Source organism: Scyliorhinus canicula, chromosome 18 (genome assembly GCF_902713615.1).
Source record: "Scyliorhinus canicula chromosome 18, sScyCan1.1, whole genome shotgun sequence".
NCBI lineage: Eukaryota > Metazoa > Chordata > Chondrichthyes > Carcharhiniformes > Scyliorhinidae > Scyliorhinus > Scyliorhinus canicula.
The window spans coordinates 68257668-68277850 of record NC_052163.1 but is presented as its reverse complement, the minus strand read 5'-3'; the positions used below and the strand labels follow the sequence as shown (position 1 = coordinate 68277850).

Genomic DNA, 20183 nt, shown 5'->3' with positions numbered 1-20183 from the left:
CTTAACATTTATACAACAGACTCACTTATACATTATCTCTATGTATATATTTTAAAAAATAAATTTAGAGTAGCCAATTATTTTTCTTTTTCCAATTAAGGGGAAATTTAGCGTGGCCAATCCACCTAACCAGCACATCTTTTGGGTTGTGGGGGTGAAACCCACGCAGACATGGTGAGAATGTGCAAATTCCACATGGACATTGACCCAGGGCCGCGATTTGAAACTGGGTCCTCAGTGCCGCAGTCCCAGTGCTAACCACTGCTCCACATGCCGCCCTCAACTCTGTACATATATGCAGCTGAATAAGACAGTCTCTCAGGTGGACGTCTGTTTCTATTTGACGTTCTAAAATCTGGCTACTCGAGTCCTCTGCTCCTTTAGTAGGTAGTATTTCCTGGGACGTTGTGCCTGTGTCCATCTCTATTGGTATTGGGAAGTCCTCAGAATCAGAATCTGAACTTGTCTGGGGTCAGGCTCTGTTCAGAAGAATGGCTGCCTACATTTTCCACAGGAAATACTTCTTGTAAAGCTTCAGCAATTTAACTTTGTGAAGGTAGTAGCTGGTCAGCATGATGTCGCCAAACTCTTTCCATCATCCACCTGTACGGTGTATGACATTGAACCTGACTTATCTAAGATCACAGCAGGTATCCATTTCTCGCTGGTGGATGTAGCTCCTTGCTAGCACTCCGTCTCCTTCATTGAATACTCGCTTTTTAGAGTTTTGTTCTCTCCCATCAATCTGTGCTTGTTGTTGTTTGACAATCAGGTGGTATTAACAAGTCATGTTTCCTTTTGAAACAGCAGCATTACAGGTGAACTCTGTGTTGTGCGGGGTTCTGGTAGGACAGTAAGAATTTGTTTACTCGTCTTGCCAATGTACCCTGGTCCTTCGATGCCTTGGTGAAATGTTTCAAAGATTGAATGAATCGCTCAGCTAGCTTATTTGTTGCAGGACAGTATGGAGCTGACTTCATGTGCTGTACACCATTTCCCTTCAGGTAGTTCTCAAACTCCTTTGAAGTGCAGTAAGAAGCCTTACAACACCAGGTTAAAGTCCAACAGGTTTGTTTCAAACACTAGCTTTTGGAGCACTGCTCCTTCCTCAGGTGAATGAAGAGGTATGTTCTAGAAACATATGTATAGACAAAGTCAACCGGGACCTGGGATTCATGTCGCATTACATTCATCCCCCACCATCTGGCCTGGGCTTGCAAAATCATAGATCATAGAATTTACAGTGCAGAAGGAGGCCATTTGGCCCATCGAGTCTTCACCGGCTCTTTTGAAAGAGCACCCTACTCAAGCTCACACCTCCGCCCTATCCCCATAACCTAGCAACCCCACCCAACACTAAGGGCAATTTTGGACACTAAGGGCAATTTGTCATGGCCAATCCACCTAATTTGCACATCTTTGGACTGTGGGAGGAAACCGGAGCACCCGGAGGAAACCCACGCACACACGGGGAGAACGTGCAGACTCCGCACAGACAGTGACCCAAGCCGGGAATCGAACCTGAGACCCTGGAGCTGTGAAGCAATTGTGCTAACCACTATGCTACCGTGCTGCCAACTGTCCTGGCTTGAGACGATTCACACCTCTTTAATCTGGGGTTGCCCCTATCTCTGCATTGTCTGGCATCTTTGACTCTGTCTATATACATGTTCCTGGAACATACCTCTTCATTCATCTGAGGAAGGAGAGGTGCTCCGAAAGCTAGTGTTTGAAACAAACCTGTTGGACTTTAACCTGGTGTTGTAAGACTTCTTACTGTGCTCACCCCAGTCCAACGCCAGCATCTCCACATCATGGCTACCATCGAAGTGGAGTGAGTATCATTGTCACTTACAACCTGGGTAAAGTCCAACAGGTTTGTTTTGAATCTCTAGCTATTTGAGCACAGGTCCTTCATCAGGTGATGAAGAAGGTACACTCACCTGATGAAGGAGCTGAGCTCCAAAAGCTAGTGATTCGAAACAAACCTGTTGGACTTTAACCCAATTTTGTTAGACTTCTGACTGTGCCAACCCCAATTCAACGCCGGCAACTCCATATCATGACTTATAACCTGTGCAGTGTTTCAAATCTTGAGAATATTTTGTCCAATTTATCAATTGTCTGCACGTTGCAGATTTCATGATCACAATTTTTGACCATTTCGAGTGTGAATCCACAATTACTAGGAACAGATGATGCTTCACTGGACCAGAGCAGTTTAAGAGTATTGTCTGCCATGGCTGTGTCAATGATTCCCACAGATGTGATGGTTGCAGTGAACAAAGAACACAGAAAAGTAGCAGGAGCAGGCCTTTAGGCCCTCCAAGCTGCGCGATCATGCTGCCCGTTTAACCTGAAACCTTCTACGCTTCTACACTTTTCCTTCCATTCCACCAACTCCTCTGGCAGCGGGTTCTAAGCACTCACCACCCTCTGTGTAAAAAATATCCCTCGTACATCTCATAGAACATACAGCACAGAACAGGCCCTTTGGCCTACGATGATGTGCCGAACTTTTGTCCCAGATTAAGAACAAATCAATCTACACCCCAGCATTCAACCTTAATCCATGTACCTATCCAATAGCCGCTTGAAGGTCCCTAATGTTTCCGACTCAACTACTTCCACAGGCAGTGCATTCCATGCCCCCACTACTCCCTGGGTAAAGAACCTACCTCTGACATCCCCCCCTATATCTTCCACCATTCACCTTAAATTTATGTCCCCATGTAATAGTTTGTTCCACCCGAGGAAAAAGTCTGACTGTCCATTCTATCTATTCCCCCGATCATCTTATAAACCTGTATCAAGTTGCCCCTCATCCTTCTCCGTTCTAATGAGAAAAGGCCTAGCACCCTCAATGTTTCCTCGTAAGACCTACTCTCCATTCCAGGCAACATCCTGGTAAATCTCCTTTGCACCTTTTCCAAAGCTTCCACATCCTTCCTAAAATGAGGTGACCAGAACTGCACACAGTACTCCAAATGTGGCCGTACCAAGGTTTTGAACACCTGCATCATCACCTCATGGCTCTTAAATTCAATCCCTCTGCTAATGAACGCAAGCACACGATAGACCTTCTGCACAGCTCTATCCACTTGAGTGGCAACTTTCAAAGATCTATAAACTTAGACCCAAGATCTCTCTGCACCTCCACATTGCCAAGAACCCTACTGTTAACCTTGTATTCCGCATTCATATTTGTCCTTCCAAAATGGACAACCTCACACTTTTCAGGGTTAAACTCCATCTGCCACTTCTCAGCCCAGCTCTGAATCCTATCTATGTCTCTTTGCAGCAAACAACAGCTCTCCTCACGATCCACAACTCCACCAATCTTCGTATTGTCTGCAAATTTACTGACCCACCCTTCAACTCCCTCATCCAAGTCATTAATGAAAATCATAAACAGCAGAGGACCCAGAACTGATCCCTGCGGTACGCCACTGATAACTGGCCTCCAGGCTGAATATTTGCCATCCACCACCACTCTCTGACTTCTATTGGTTAGCCAGTTTGTTATCCAACTGGCCAAATTCCCCACTATCCCATGCCTCCTTACTTTCTGCATGAGCCTACCATGGGGAACCTTATCAAATGCCTTACTAAAATCCATGTACACTACATCCACTGCTTTACCTTCATCCACGTGCTTGGTCACCTCCTCAAAGAATTCAATAAGACTTGTGAGGCAAGACCTACCCCTCACAAGTCCGTGTTGACTATCCCTAATCAAGCAGTGTCTTTCCAGATGCTCAGAAATCCTATCCTTCTGTACACTTTCCATGACTTTGCCTACCACCGAAGTAAGACTAACTGGCTTGTAATTCAAAGGGTTATCCCTATTTCCTTTTTTGAAAAGGGGCATGACATTTGCCACTCTCCAATCCCCTGGTACCACCCCTGTTGACAGTGAGGACAAAAAGATCATTGCCAACGGCTCTGCAATTTCATCTCTTGCTTTAAATAGAATCCTTGGATATATCCTGTCAGGCCCGGGGGACTTGTCAATCCTTAAGTTTTTCAAAATGCCCAACACATCTTCCTTCCTAACAAGTATCTCCCCAAGCTTACCAGTCTGTTTCACACTGTCCTCTCCAACAGTATGGCCCCTCTCATTCGTAAATACTGAAGAAAAGTACTCGTTCAAGACCGCTCCTATCTCTTCATACTCAATACACAATCTCCCGCTACTGTCCTTGATCGGACCAACCCTTGCTCTAGTCATTCACATATTTCTCACATATGTGTAAAAGGCTTTGGGGTTCTCCTTAATCCCACCCGCCAAAGATTTTTCATGCCCTCTCTTAGCTCTCCTAATCCCTTTCTTCAGTTCCCTCCTGGCTATCTTGTATCCCTCCAGCGCCCTGTCTGAACCTTGTTTCCTCAGCCTTACATAAGTATCCTTCTTCCTCTTAACAAGACATTCAACCTCTCTCATGTCAACCATCTCTTCCCTGCCTGACAGGGACATGCATATCAAGGACACGTAGTATCTGTTCCTTGAACAAGTTCCACATTTCAATTGTGTCCTTCCCTGACAGCCTATGTTCCCTACTTATGCACTTCAGTTCTTGTCTGACAGTATCGTATTTACCCTTCCCCCAATTGTAAACCTTGCCCTGTTGCATGCACCTATCCCTCTCCATTACTAAAGTGAAAGTCACAGAATTGTGGTCACTATCTCTAAAATGCTCCCCCATTAGCAAATCTATCACTTGCCCTGGTTCATTACCAAGTACCAAATCCAATATGGCCTCCCCTCTGGTCGGACAATCTACATACTGTGTTAGAAAAGCTTCCTGGATACACTGCACAAACACCACCCCATCCAAACTATTTGATCTAAATATTTGGGAAGTTGAAGTCACCCATGACTACTACCCTGTGACTTCTGCACCTTTCCAAAATCTGTTTCCCAATCTGTTCCTCCACATCTCTGCTGCCATTGTGGCCGGGGGGGGGGGGGGGGGGGGGGGGGGGGGGGGGCTATAGAAAACCCCCAACAAGGTGACTGCTCCTTTCCTATGTCTGACTTCAACCCATACTACTTCAGTAGGCAGATCCTCCTCGAACTGCCTTTCTACAGCTGTTATACTATCTGTAATTAACAATGCCACCCCCCACCTCTTTTACCACCCTCCCTCATCCTATTGAAACATCTATAACCAGGAACCTCCAACAGCCATTTCTGCCCCTCTTCTATCCAAGTTTCCGTGATGGCCACCATATCATAGTCCCAAGTACCGATCCATGCCTTAAGCTCACCCACCTTATTCCTGATGCTTCTTGCGTTGAAGTATACACACTTCAACCCATCTCCGTGCCTGCAAGTACTCTCCTTTGTCAGTGTTACCTTCCCCACTGCCTCACTACATGCTTTGGCGTCCTGAACATTGGCTACCTCAGTTGCTGGACTACAAATCCGATTCCCATTCCTCTGCGAAATTAGTTTAAACCCTTCCGAAGAGTACTAGAAAACCTCCCTCTCAGGATATTGGTGCCCCTCTGGTTCAGATGCAACCCGTCCTGCTTGTGCAGGTCCCACCTTCCCCAGAATGCGCTCCAATTATCCAAATACCTGAAGCCCTCCCTCCTACACCATTCCTGCAGCCACGTGTTCAACTGCACTCTCTCCCTATTCCTAGCCTCGCTATCACATGGCACCGGCAACAAACCAGAGATGACAACTCTGTCTGTCCTGGCTTTTAACTTCCAGCCTAACTCCCTGAACTTGTTTATCCACACCCCTTTTCCTACCTACGTCGTTGGTACCAATGTGCACCACAACTTCTGGCTGCTCCCCCTCCCCCTTAAGGATCCTGAAGACACGATCCGAGACGTCATGGACCCTGGCACCCAGGAGACAACAAACCATCCAAGAGTTTCGCCCATGCCTCTAAACGTTGCCACTCGCACCTTAAACCTATGTCCCTAAGTAATTGACTCTTCCACCCTGGGAAAAAGCTTCTGACTATCCACTCTGGCCATGCCCCTCATCATTTTGTTGACTTCTATCAGGTTGCCCCTGAACCGCCATCGTTCCAGTGAGAACTGTAATGTGAGAGTACCTTTAAGAAATGGGTGTTTATAAATGTGTGTGTATATAAATATCTGCAGTGAGAGTACCTTTAAGAAATGGGTGTTTATTAATGCAGTGATGTCAGAGAGTGGGTGGAGCTGGGCTGTCTGTCAGCTTTTTACTTCAATTTTGAGGAGGCTGCAAGGTGTGTTTCAGTTTCGTTTTCAGTGTGGGAGCTGAAGCCAGACAGAACAGTTGTACTGTTGATCTCTCTGCCATGAAAAGACTCTCCCTTGATCATTTGGTGAATTCAGAATTATAAATGTTTTCAGTAGTGACTTTAACCTGATGTGCTTCTGTTAAAGGTTTTGTTTTTAAGTCGTACGGATGTCAAAAGGAAAGCTTAAAGGATTACTTAGTGTTGTATTCTTTGGGGGTTGTATTTGAATTAATGGTTGCTAAGATGTTCACTGTATGTTTTAAAATGGTTAACTTGAGTTCATAGAATAAACATTGTTTTGCTTTAAAAATTACTTTTCCATTTCTGCTGTACCACACCTGTAGAGTGGGTCGTGTTTTTCCCATACCACAATCTATTAAAAGTTGTGGGTCAGGTGAACTTCAAGATACACGTTGGAGTTCTCTAAACCTTGGCCCATAACATAACAAACAAGTTTATCCAATCCCTCCTCATTGCTAATGCACTCCATACCAGGCAACATCCTGGTAAACCCCTTCTGTATCCTCTCCAAAGCCTCTGCATCCTTCTGGTACTGTGGCGACCAGAATTGAACACTCTATTCCAAGTGTGGCCGAACTAAGGTCCTATAAGCTGCAACATAATTTGCCAATTTTAGTATTAAGTGCCCTGGCCGATGAAGGCAATAATGCCGTATGCCTTCTTGACTACCTGCTCATATAGCCCAAAGATTATTGTCAAGGATTGATGATCCATCAAAAGAAAAAATAATGCCCATAAAGATATCTTATCATGAAAGTAATGCTCCATATCTCTTTTTCTGCCTGATCATAATGGTGCGGAGAATCGTAAAGGCTGCCGTGGGACAGGCCGTGACCCACGGCAGCCTTCGCGGCCACTTCCAGGGCCGATTCTCCCCCCCCCGGGCAGGGCTAGGAGCGCGGCCCCATGCGTCACGGCGGCGCGGCCTTGACGACGGCCTTGATGACATCAGCCGCGCATGCGCAGGTTGGACAACGCCAACCCGCGCATGCGCAGTTGCCGTCTTTCTCCTCAGCCGCCCAGCTTGATCTTGCCGGGCGGCGGAGGGGAAAGAGTGCGTCCATTTTGGACGCTGGCCCGACGATCGGTGGGCACCGATCGCGGGCCTGTCCCCTCCCGAGCACAGTCGTGGTGCTCCCGTGCCAATCGGGCCTCTAGATGCCCCAAACGGGCATCTGGCGCCCCTTTCACGACGGCAGCGAGCAGGTGTGTTTGCTGCCGTGGTGAAACGGGCGTGAAGGGCCGGCCGCTCGGCCCATCGGCCTCGGAGACTTGCCGCAAAAAACGGCGATTTGTGGTGTGGGTCGGGCGTGGGGGGGGGAGAATAGCGGGAGGGCGTGAAAAATGTCGGGAGGCCCTCCCGCTATTCTCCCACCCGGCGTGGGGGGGCGGAGAATCGCGCCCAATTTGTTTCAGTGCTAGTAAGAGTTTGTGAAGCAAATACTATCGGTGGTTCCTCTCCTGAAGACATTATGTACGAGACACATTTTATGCAAGCAAATGGTCTGCTTCCTCCTGCTATTATTTAATCTCCAATTCTGAGCTGGAATGCCCCGAGAAGCACCACGTAATTGGGTCAATTCACTAATCCCACCCTCCCTGTGCTCATTGGAGATTTGCCACCATCTTGCACTCCTTTGCATACTGCTCTCAGCTGGGAGCATAGGAATTGGTTGAGAATTGACTGGCAGCTAAGGTGAGGATGCCTGAATTTTAGACAGAGGTGGTGAACCCCATTGGCCTTACATACTATCATATGCCTACCCAAGGCTGAGAAGGTGGGGGCTGAGCCAACCCCGGGCTGAGAAGGCGAGGGCTAGTCCTATCCCAGGCTGAAAAGGCTGGGGCTGGGCCTACATCCATGTGGCCAAGTAATACTGAGCCAATTTTATGGCCATCGGGCAATTAATTGGATCAGAGTGAGTCTCCTGCCTCCAACTGGGAGGAATCTGCGCATCTGAGAATAGCTGGCCAATCAGATGACTGTCAGCTCTCTAGTCCGAGTAGAGCCACCAGAAGCAGTGACCATTTTGAAACTGTAGGCAAACCTCCACAAAGATCATCGATTGAGCTGGGTGAGAAAGTTACTTTGTGTCTCCCACCAGGGCAGAGTTTCCAATCATGAACCAATCTCCCCGCATGCAAGAAGGCCACCAGGTGCTCTGCGGCTTGGACACCTCCCATCATTAGTAAAACAGCAATGGTCCTTAGTGGACATTTACGGGCCACTTAAAGGTTCAAATTGGTCAAAGGAAGGGCAGCCTGCCCGATGCATCTCTTGCTACTGTTAAAATACCAACAGAGACAGGTAGGCGATGAGTACACGGCAATACTATGATACCTGATTTTAAGGCCATTCACTTCCACCAGCCCATGGAGTGGCACAGTGGTTAACACTGCTGCCTCACAGCATCAGGGACTCAGGTGACTGTGTGGGTTTCCTCAGGTGCTCCAGTTTCCTTCCACAGTCCAAAGATGTGCAGGTGGATTGGCAATGATTGATTACAGGGAGAGGTTGGGGAATTGGGCCTAGGTATGATGCTCTTTTGGAGGGTCGGTGCAGACTCTATGTGCCGAATGGCCTCCTTCTGCACCGTGGGGTTTTTATAATTCACTCCGGGGAGCCTGTAAAACACCACCCATGGTGGGATGGAATGGGGGAGTTGGTGATAATCCTTATATTAATACTTCTAAATCGTATTGGTCCACATGCCTATTGATCTACATGTCCATATATCTCACCATATGTGCATGTATATGTATTTGGTTGTTTCAATATGTTAACATATTTGTGGATCTGACAAACAAGAATTGTGATTCTGTGACCTTACCTTGAAACCAGGGGTCTGTAGTTGCTCCAGTGGTAAACCATTTCCCTCGCCATGGAAACAAGTCAACAGATGCTGAAACAAAATAAACTCAAACAGTTTTAAGAACTTTGAGCTGTGGTGATACCAAATTAATGGAATTGAACCATCTCTCAAGGCAAATTAACAATGGTGTCTACATTTTCATAGAAGGAGGCCATTCGGCCAATCGAGTCTGCACCGGCTCTTGGAAAGAGCACCCTACCCAAGGTCAACACCTCCACCCTATCCCCATACTAACCCCACCCAACACTAAGGGCAATTTTGGACACGAAGGGCAATTTATCATGGCCAATCCACCAAACCTGCACATCTTTGGACTTGTGGGACGAAACCGGAGCACCCAGAGGAAACCCACGCACACACGGGGAGGATGTGCAGACTCCGCACAGACAGTGACCCAAGCCGGAATCGAACCTGGGACCCTGGAGCTGTGAAGCAATTGTGCTATCCACAACGCTACCGTGCTTTTGGGACATATAAGTTGTAATAAAAGTTACTGTTTAATTATTGCATATGTACAGGCTGAAATATTAGAATCCTCCTTAGATGCAGGAGGGGTGCCAGAGGAGTGAGATCCTGGTTTAAAAATAGGGTGCAAGGATAATGCCAGAAATTTCAGGCGAATCAGTTTCACCTTTGTGGTGGAAAAGCTTTTAGAAACAATGATCTGGGAAAACTTGGACAAGCATTGATTCATGAAGGAAAGCCAGCTTGTCAGGGCTAGAAGGCTGGGAACAGACAAAGCCTGTGTGGAATACAAGGAAAGTAGGAAGGAACTTAAGCAAGGAGTCAGGAGGGCTAAAAGGGGTCACGAAAAGTCATTGGCAAATCAGAATTAAGGAAAATTCCAAGGCTTTTTACACGTACATAAAAAGCAAGAGAGTAGTCAGGGAAAGGGTTGGCCCACTGAAGGACAGGGGAGGGAATCTATGTGTGGAGCCAGAGGAAATGAGCGAGGTACTAAATGAATACTTTGCATCAGTATTCACCAAAGCTGAGTTGGTGGATGTTGAGTCTGGAGAAGGGTGTGTAGATAGCCTGGGTCACATTGAGATCCAAAAAGACGAGGTGTTGGACGCCTTGAAAAATATTAAGGTGGTTAAGTCCCCCAGGGCGTGATGGGATCTACCCCAGAATACTGAAGGAGGCAAGAGAGGAAATTACTGAGGTCTTGACAGAAATCTTTGGATCCTCACTGTCTTCAGGGGCTGGTTTAGCACAAGGCTAAATAACTGGCTTTTAAAGCAGACCAAGGCAGGCCAGCAGCACGGTTCAATTCCCGTACAAGCCTCCCCGAACAGGCACCGGAATGTGACGACTAGGGGCCTTTCACAGTAACTTTATCTGAAGCCTACTTGTGACAATAAGCGATTTTCATTTCATTTTTCATTTCATTTCAGGTGATGTCCCAGAGGACTGGAGAATAGCCAATGTTGTTCCTTTGTTTAAGAAGGGTAGCAAGGATAATCCAGGGAACTACAGGCCGGTGAGCTTTACATCAGTGGTAGGGAAATTACTGGAGAGAATTTTTCGAGACAGGATCTAATCCCATTTGGAAGTATGAGCGAGAGGCAGCAAGGTTTTGTGAAGGGGAGGTGGTGTCTCACTAACTTGGTAGAGTTTTTCGAGGAAGTCACAAAGATGATTGATGCAGGTAGGGCAGTGGATGTCGTCTATATGGACTTCAGTAAGGCCTTTGACAAGGTCCCTCATGGCAGACTGGTACAAAAGGTGAAGTCACACAGGATCAGAGGTGAGCTGACAAGATGGATACAGAACTGGCTAGGTCACAGAAGACAGAGAGTAGCAATGGAAGGGTCCTTTTCTGATTGGAGGGCTGTGACTAGTGGTGTTCCATAGGGTTCAGTGCTGGGACCATTGTTGTTCGTAGTGATAAATGATTTGGAGGAAATGTAACTGGTCTGATTAGTAAGTTTGCGGACGACACAAAGGTTGGTGGAATTGCGGATAGTGATGAGGACTGTCAGAGGATACAGCAAGATTTAGATGGTTTGGAGACTTGGGTGGAGAGATAGCAGATGGAGTTTAATCCGGACAAATGTGAGGTAATGCATTTTGGAAGATCTAATGCAGGTAGGGAATATACAGTGAATGGTAGAACCCTCAAGAGTATTGAAAGTCAGAGAGATCTAGGTATACAGGTCCACAGGTCACTGAAAGGGGCAACACAGCTGGAGAAGGTAGTCAAGAAGGCATACGGCACACTTGCCTTCATTGGCCGGGGCATTGAGTATAAAAATTGGCAAGTAATTTTGCAGCTGTATAGAACCTTAGTTAGGCCACACATGGAGTATAGTGATCAATTCTGGTTGCCACACTACCAGAAGGATGTGGAGGCTTTAGAGAGGGTGCAGGAGAGATTTACCAGGATGATGCCTGGTATGGAGGGCATTAGCTATGAGGAAAGGTTGAATAAACTTGGTTTGTTCTCACTGGAACGAAGGAGGTTGAGTGGCGACCTGATAGAGGTCTACACAATTATGAGGGGCGTAGGCAGAGTGGATAGTCAGAGACATTTTCCGAGGGTAGAAGGGTCAATTACTAGGGGGCATAGGTTTAAGGTGCGAAGGGCAATGTTTAGAGGAGATGTACGAGGCAAGTGTTTTTACACAGAGGGTAGTGGGTGCCTGGAACCTGCTGCCGGAGGAGGTGGTGGAAGCAGGGACGATAGTAACTTTTAAGGAGCATCTTGACAAATACATGAATAGGATGGGAATAGAGGGATACGGACCCCGCAAGTGTAGAAGATTTTAGTTTAGACGGGCAGCATGGTCGACGCGGCTTGGAGGGCCGAAGGGCCTGTTCCTGTGGTGTACTTTTCTTTGTTATTTTTTTACGGCAAATCATGTTTAATTAACTTGGTCCCATTTTTGATGAGGTTAACAGAGAGGGGCTGATGAGGATAATATGGTTGCTATGAAATGAAATGAAAATGAAAATTGCTTATTGTCACGAGTAGGCTTCAATGAAGTTACTGTGAAAAGCCCCTAGTCGCAACATTCCGGCGCCTGTCTGGGGAGGCTGGTACAGGCTGCTTTAAAAGCCAGCGATTTAGCCTGGTGAGCTAAACCAGCCCCTGCTGGTTTATGGTGATCATGGAGCTTTTAAAACATATTTGATAAAGTGCCACATAACAGGGTCATCAGCAAAGTTGAAGCCCACAGAATTAGAAAGGGTATTAGATATAAAGTTGACTCAATCACCGGAAGAGAGAGTAGTGGTGAATGGTTGGTTGGTTTTCAGACTCGAGGCAGGTATACACTGGGGTTCCTTGGGGACCAGTACCGGGACTAATGATTTTCCTGGTCCATATTGATGATCCAGGTGTGGGTTCAGAGAGTATAATTTCAGAAATTGCAGATTACATAAAACTTGGAAGTGAACAATGAGGAGGATATTGATAGACTTCAAGAAGGCAGAGGCAGGTTGATAGATTAGGCAGATAAGTGGAAGATGGAATTTAACACAGAGAAGAGTGAAGAGATACATTTTGGCTGGAAGAACGAGGGAGGTAATATAAGATAAAGAATTCTAAAGGAGGCAGAGAAACCAAGATGTACATGCGAATAAATTGAGAAATAGAAGCATGGAGTTCAAAGTAAGGAAGATGCAATGAGCCTGTAAACACTGATTCGACCTCAACTCAGGTAGTGTGTGCAGCTCTGGTCATCATACTTTAGGATGTGAGGGTGCACAAAAGATTTACCAGAACAGTTGAAAGACTTCAATTATATGGACAGATTAAAGTTCACCAATTTAAGATGAATGGCAAAAGAACCAATCGTGACATAAAGGAAAGACTTTCAGGTGCAGTGAGTGGTCAGGATGCACTGCCTGAGAGTTTGGTGGAGACAGATTCAATTGTGGTATTTAAAAACAGAATTCGATAAGCACTGGAAGTGAAAATAAAACATTCAGGGCTATGAGGAAAGGGTAGGGGAGTGCGACTAACTGACTTTCTCTTGTGGAGATGGCCAAATGACCTCCTTCTGTGCTGTAACCATTCTATGATACCACACTCTCATGTAACCAGCCTATTAAAATAGCTTCAGATAAATCAATGAAATTTATACTTGTCCATGTAGCCAAGTTATTCATCTGGACGGTTACTAATTAGCAAGGTCCTGTTCTTGAGGAAATTCCATAATATTTACTAAGCCATTTCAATGGCCGTTACATTAATGTATAATATGTCCGAGTAATAATGAGTTACACATTTTAAGAAACAGGCAAGAATGGAAATAAATCTTTTAAAACTACAAGATGTAATTCCACAAAATCTCATTCTCAGCAGGGGAGTCTGGCCATCCGGGAGCACATATTAGGAATTCCAGCGTGCACCCTCTGATTTTTCAGAAGGATTCCAAAATGTGTTCCAAATGGACAAGCCTCTTCATCATGAGTGCAGTCTCGGAAAATTACGCCTTTGATCTTTAAACCCATGGTGATGGGGAGATCCTCCAATTCAGCTAGAGTAAAATCTGATGACAGCTAAATGTCTGTCTGATCCATATTAGGAAGAACTGTGCAACGTTGAGCAGAGTCTTCACATTACACCTAGCCCATATCAGTCAAATAATCTCACCCTCAAAGCATCCTTTAGCTTCATATAAAACCTCGGAGAAACATCGCCCTGATGTGAAGTCGAGTAGACGATCTGAAGAATATCTGTCCAAAGGAAACCTAGAAGGCTGTGAGAAAAGATACAATGAATTGCCATAAATGCCTTCACATCTAGGATTTGGGCTGGGACTCTTATGGGAGAATCATAGAATCATAGAATTTACAGTGCAGCAGGAGGCCATTCAGCCCATCGAGTCTGCACCGGCTCATGGAAAGAGCACCCTTGGTCCTTGGTCAACAACTCCACCCTATCCCCATAACCCCATAACCCAGTAACCCCACCCAACACTAAGTGCAATTTTGGACTCTAAGGGCAATTTATCATGGCTAATCCACCTAACCTGCACATCTTTGGACTGTGGGAGGAAACCGGAGCACCCGGAGGAAACCCACGCACACACGGGGAGGATGTGCAGACTCCGCACAGACAGTAACCCAAACCGAAATCGAGCCTGGGACCCTGGAGCTGTGAAGCGATTATGCTATCCACAATGCTACCGTGCTGCCCGTTTAGAACTAGAACTAGGGGTCACTGTTTAAAAATAAGACAGCGATGAGGAAAACCTTTTTCTCTCAGAGCATTGTGAGTCTCTGAAACTGTCTTTCTCAAAAGGTAGTGGAAACAGAATCTTTGAATATTTTAAGGCAGAGCCAGATAGGTTCTTGATTAACAAAGGAGTGAAAGGGTCAGCAGGAATGTGGGGTTGAGGTTACAATCAGATCAGCCATGATCTTATTGAATGATGGAACTGGCTCGAAGGGCCTCCTCCTGTACCTATTTTATGTGTTTGTATGAGAAGCTAAATTATATCAACATGAAGAGGGAAAAACTAAACAAGCGAAGAACATGTCTGACATTCTGATTAATATTTTTGTCTGGGAGCATGTCCTTTCCTACCTGCAGCATGGAGGTTGCCTCTGCCTAGATGGAGGTCTGGGCCCTCTTCCCCCTCCCCAACTCTCACAACTCAAACAAAAAACTAGGACGAAGAGCAGTAACTGGCCATTCGGCCCTCCAAGCCTATACCAGTCATGATACAAACCTTGGCCAAAACCCTCAGCACTTCCTTGTGCCATATCCCTCTACACCCATCCTATCCATGTATTTGTCAAACTGCCTTTTGAATGCCATTAATGTAACTGCTTCCACAACCTCCCCAAGCAGCGCGTTCCAGGCACTCACTAACCTCTGCGTAAAAAAAACCTGCCCAGCAAATCTCCTCTAAACTTTGCCCCACGGACCTTAAACCTATGCCTCCTGGTGACTGATCCCTACACCATGGGAAAGAGTGCCTGCCCATCCACTCTATCCATGCCCATCATAAACTTGTAGACTTCGATCAGGTCACCCCTCAACCTCCGCCGTTCTAATGAAAACAGTCTGAGTCTATTCAATAGCTAACACCCTCCAGACCAGGCAACATCGTGGTAAACCTCTTCTGTACCCTCTCCAAATCCTCCATATTTGTCTGGTAATATGGCGACCAGAATTGTGTGCAATATTCCAAGTCCGGCCTTACCAAGTTTCTCTACAGCATGATTTGCCAGTTTTTATACTTGATGCCCGGTCCAATGAAGGCTAAGAAAATATTGGTCCTTTAGAGGATGTGAAGGGCGTTTTAATAATGGGAGATGAGGAAATGGCTGAGGAACTGAACAGGTTTTTTGGGTCGGTCTTCACAGTGGAAGACACAAATAACATGCCAATGACTGATGGAAATGAGGCAATGACAGGTGAGGACCTTGAGATGATTGTTATCACTAAGGACGTAGTGATGGGCAAGCTAATGGGGCTAAAGGTAGACAGGTCTCCTGGCCCTGATGGAATGTATCCCAGAGTGCTAAAAGAGATGGCTAGGGAAATTGCAAATGCACTAGTGATAATTTACCAAAATTCACTAGACTCTGGGGGGGTCCCGGCGGATTGGAAATTAGCAAAAGTGACACCACTGTTTAAAAAAGAAGGTAGGCAGAAAGCGGATAATCATAGGTGAGTGAGCTTAACTTTGGTAGTAGGGAAGATGCCAGAATCTATCATCAAGGAAGAAATATCAAGGCATCTGGATGGAAATTGTCCCATTGGACAGACGTAACGTGGGTTCATAAAGGAGATGGCTAGGGAAATTGCAGATGCACTAATGATGATTTACTAAAATTCACTAGACTCTGGGGTGGTCCCGGTGGATTGGAAATTAGCAAATGTGACACCACTGTTTAAAAAAGGAAATAGCGAGGCATCTGGATAGAAATTGCCCCATTGGGCAGACGCAGCATGGGTTCATAAAGGGCAGGTCGTGCCTAACTAATTTAGTGGAAATATTTGAGGGCATTACCAGTGCGGTAGATAACGGGGAGCCAATCGATGTGGTATATCTGGATTTCAAGAAAGCCTTTGACAAGGTGCCACACAAAAGGTTGCTGTATAAGATAAAGATGCATGGCATTAAGGGTAAAGTAATAGCATGGATAGAGAATTGGTTAATTAATAGAAAGCAAAGAGTGGGGATTAATGGGTGTTTCTCTGGTTGGCAATCAGTAGCTAGTGGTGTCCCTCAGGGATCAGTGTTGGGCCCACAATTGTTCAAAATTTACATAGATGATTTGGAGTTGGGGGCCAAAGGCAATGTGTCCAAGTTTGCAGACATTACTAAGATGAGAGGTAAAGCAAAAAGTGCAGAGGATACTGGAAGTCTGCAGAGGGATTTGGATAGGTTAAGTGAATGGACTGGGGTCTGGCAGATGGAATACAATGTTGACAAATGTGAGGTTATCCATTTTGGTCGGAATAACAGCAAAAGGGATTATTATTTAAATGATAAAATATTAAAACATGCTTCTGTGCAGAGAGACCTGTGTGTGCTCGTGCATGAGTCACAAAAAGTTGATTTACAGGTGCAACAGGTGATTAAGAAGGCGAATGGAATTTTGTCCTTCATTGCTAGAGGAATGGAATTTAAGACTAGGGAGGTTATGCTGCAATTGTATAAGGTGTTAGTGAGGCCACACCTGGAGTATTGTGTTTTGGTCCTGCAGTTTTGGTCTCCTTACCTGAGAAAGGACGTACTGGCGCTGGAGGGTGTGCAGAGGAGATTCACTAGGTTAATCCCAGAGCTCAAGGGGTTGGATTACGAGGAGAGGTTGAGTAGACTGGGACTGTACTCATTGGAATTTAGAAGGATGAGGGGGGATATTATAGAAACATATAAAATTATGAAGGGAATAGATAGGATAGACTTCTTCACCCAAAAGGTTGTGAATCTATGGAATTCCTTGCCCAGTGAAGCAGCTGAGGCTCCTTCATTAAATGTTTTTAAGATAAAGATGTATAGTTTTTTGAAGAATAAAGGGATTATGGTGTTCGGGCCAGAAAGTGAAGCTGAGTACACAAAAGATCAGCCATAATCTCATTCAATGGCGGAGCAGGCTCGAGGGGCCAGATGGTCTACTCCTGCTCCTAGTTCTTATATTCTTATATGCTTTCTTGACTACCTTATCCGCTTGTATTGCCACTTGTGGACCTGCACGTCCAGATCTCTCTGACTTTCTATATTCCTTAGAATTTTGCCATTTACGGTATATATCACCTCTATGTTAGACCTACCAAAATGCATTATCTCACATTTGTCTGGATTAAACTCCATTGCCATTTTTCTGCCCCAGTCTCCAACCTATCTATGTCCTGCTGTATCCTCTGATAATCCTCAACACTATCTGCCACTCCACCAACCTTGGTGTCATCCACGAACTTACTAACCTACTCCAATAAGACCAATACTACTGAAGGAGGGCAACATTAGCCTATATCAGCTCACTACCAGCAACAAAAACCTGCATTTACATAATAAAGTGTATCAGAGCACTTCACAGGAGCATATTATCAAACACATATCGACAGTGAGTTACATAAGGAATTTGGGACAGATGACCAAAGATTTTGTCGAAAAGGGAGATTTGAAGGAGTACCTTATCTTAAAGAGAGGGTGAGAGAGAGAGAGAGAGAGATAGAGAGACCGAGAGAGAGAGAGAGACAGAGAGCGAGAGAATTCCAAGACTTAGGGCCTTAGCAGCTGAAGGCATGGCAACCAATGGTTTAACAAAGTAAATATTACGATATTAAGACTGGAGCAGATTGTTGGGCTGAAGGAGGTTAGGAAAGGGTCAGGTGGTGAAACCATGGGAGGGTTTTAAAACAAGACGACAAATGCAACCAGATAGACTAATGGTGAATCCAATATTAATTTTAATCCTTTGGGTTAAAATTGGAGCTAGCACCAAAATCATCGAACCAACACCTATTTATTGCCCTGCTAAAATCCAGTGGAACAACCTGCCCCTATCACTATTTATCAATGGTTTCCCAAATTACTATGGGTGGGATTTACCAGCTGTTCACACCGGTGGGACATTCTGGTCCCAAGCCGGAGCATAGGTTTCCCGGCGACAAGGGGTGCTGCGGGAAATCCCATTGAGAATGGCAGGGGTCAGTAGATCCCGTTGGCAAACCGCCTCCGCCACCGAAAAACACGCAGCGGGGTGGTCGGTAAATCCCGCCCTATATTTGGGTTGAGATAGTCAACTGCACACTGTTTTGAATCTAGTTCTTAGCGTATTGCAGTTTCATTGCAGGATCCCTGCTCCTGAAACATTAATATGTTTAAGACAAGTCACTGATGCTTTGGGTTGTGATCTTTCACCAGAACTGAAGACCGAGTTGATTTTCACTTTGCAATTCTACTGAAGTTACACACTCGATATAACCAGCATTTTCTCATTCCAGATACTTTTTCATCTGCTGTGCTTTTCCAGTCGTGTTTTTTTTCAGATTTGAAATTCTTTTCTTTCTACCGTATAACGTACTGAGCGTGTGACTGACCTCTGAAAATTTTCTTCCACTAGATTGGTGTCCATGTACGCAAACTCATTTTTCAGAAACTCTATTAAAGGTAGAAACTCCATCTAAAGTAGAAACAGATATGTTGAAGTTAGTATAACACATCTGTGATGGGAAAGGTTCACATTTTCAAGCTAAATTACCCTTAAACAGATATTTTTCATACTTCCCTCATCTGTCCAAGAGGTACTATAATGCAGACTGCATAAACCCTAATCTGAACTGTGCAACACAGATTCCCTGTTTCTTTGTGGTTTTCTTAGCAGTGTTTTTAACTAATTTACAGGAGATGTGTCAACAGTTTTTTCTTCTTATGCACTGCAGCCAACTGTACTCCAAAAGGGGCAGCAGGGTAGCATGGTGGTCAGCATAAATGCTTCACAGCTCCAGGGTCCCAGGTTCGATTCCCGGCTGGGTCACTGTCTGTGTGGAGTCTGCACGTCCTCCCCCTGTGTGCGTGGGTTTCCTTTGGGTGCTCCGGTTTCCTCCCACAGTCCAAAGATGTGCGGGTTAAGTGGATTGGCCATGCTAAATTGCCCGTAGTGTCCTAATAAAAGTAAGGTTAGGGGGGGGGTTGTTGGGTTACGGGTATAGGGTGGATACGTGGGTTTGAGTAGGGTGATCATGGCTCTGCACAACATTGAGGGCCGAAGGGCCTGTTCTGTGCTGTACTGTTCTATGTTCTATGTACTCCAGCAGATTGGGCATTTTTGATCCAGCAGAGGGCAGCAGAGCAGAGCTACTGATCAGCTGTTCTGGGGAAATTTGCATACGTGCAGTGCGGTCAGCCTAAGTTGAAGGTGAATCTGCGAAGGAGACCCGATGAGTTTGAGTGAAGGCAATCATCCAGCAGAGGGCAGCAGAGCAGAGCTACTGATCAGCTGTTCTGGGGAAATTTGCATACGTGCAGTGCGGTCAGCCGAAGTTGAAGGTGAATCTGCGAAGGAGACCCAAGGAGTTTGAGTGAAGGCAATCATCCAGCAGAGGGCAGCAGAGCAGAGCTACTGATCAGCTGTTCTGGGGAAATTTGCATACGTGCAGTGCGGTCAGCCTAAGTTGAAGGTGGTGTGTGGCGAGGCTGTTGGCAAGTGACAGTTTTTTCGTATACTCCTGGCATTGAAGTGTCTACTTCAATGCCAGGAGTATACGAAATAAGGTAGGTGAACTGGCAGCATGGGTTGGTACCTGGGACTTCGATGTTGTGGCCATTTCAGAGACATGGATAGAGCAGGGACAGGAATGGTTGTTGCAGGTTCCGGGGTTTAGGTGTTTTAGTAAGCTCAGAGAAGGGGGCAAAAGAAGGGGAGGTGTGGCGCTGCTAGTCAAGGACAGTATTACGGTGGCGGAAAGGATGCTAGATGGGGACTCTTCTTCTGAGGTAGTATGGGCTGAGGTTAGAAACAGGAAAGGAGAGGTCACCCTGTTGGGAGTTTTCTATAGGCCACCTAATAGTTCTAGGGATGTAGAGGAAAGGATGGCGAAGATGATTCTGGAAAAGAGCGAAAGTAACAG

The 20183-nt window shown here is 45.7% G+C and overlaps 1 protein-coding gene across 4 annotated transcripts in view; it reads right to left on the bottom strand.

Annotated features, from left to right (window-relative positions):
* unc13d (unc-13 homolog D (C. elegans)) overlaps positions 1 to 20183 on the bottom strand; it is a 495771-nt gene that overhangs the window by 144696 nt on the left and 330892 nt on the right. For all 4 annotated transcript variants that reach the window (XM_038777597.1, XM_038777599.1, XM_038777598.1 and 1 more), the window contains 3 exons: positions 18654 to 18736; positions 13743 to 13848; positions 9098 to 9169 (listed from right to left, as the gene is read on the bottom strand). In XM_038777597.1, the coding sequence (XP_038633525.1) occupies positions 9098 to 9169; positions 13743 to 13848; positions 18654 to 18736 (261 nt within the window). The remainder of the gene's footprint in view (positions 1 to 9097; positions 9170 to 13742; positions 13849 to 18653; positions 18737 to 20183) is intronic.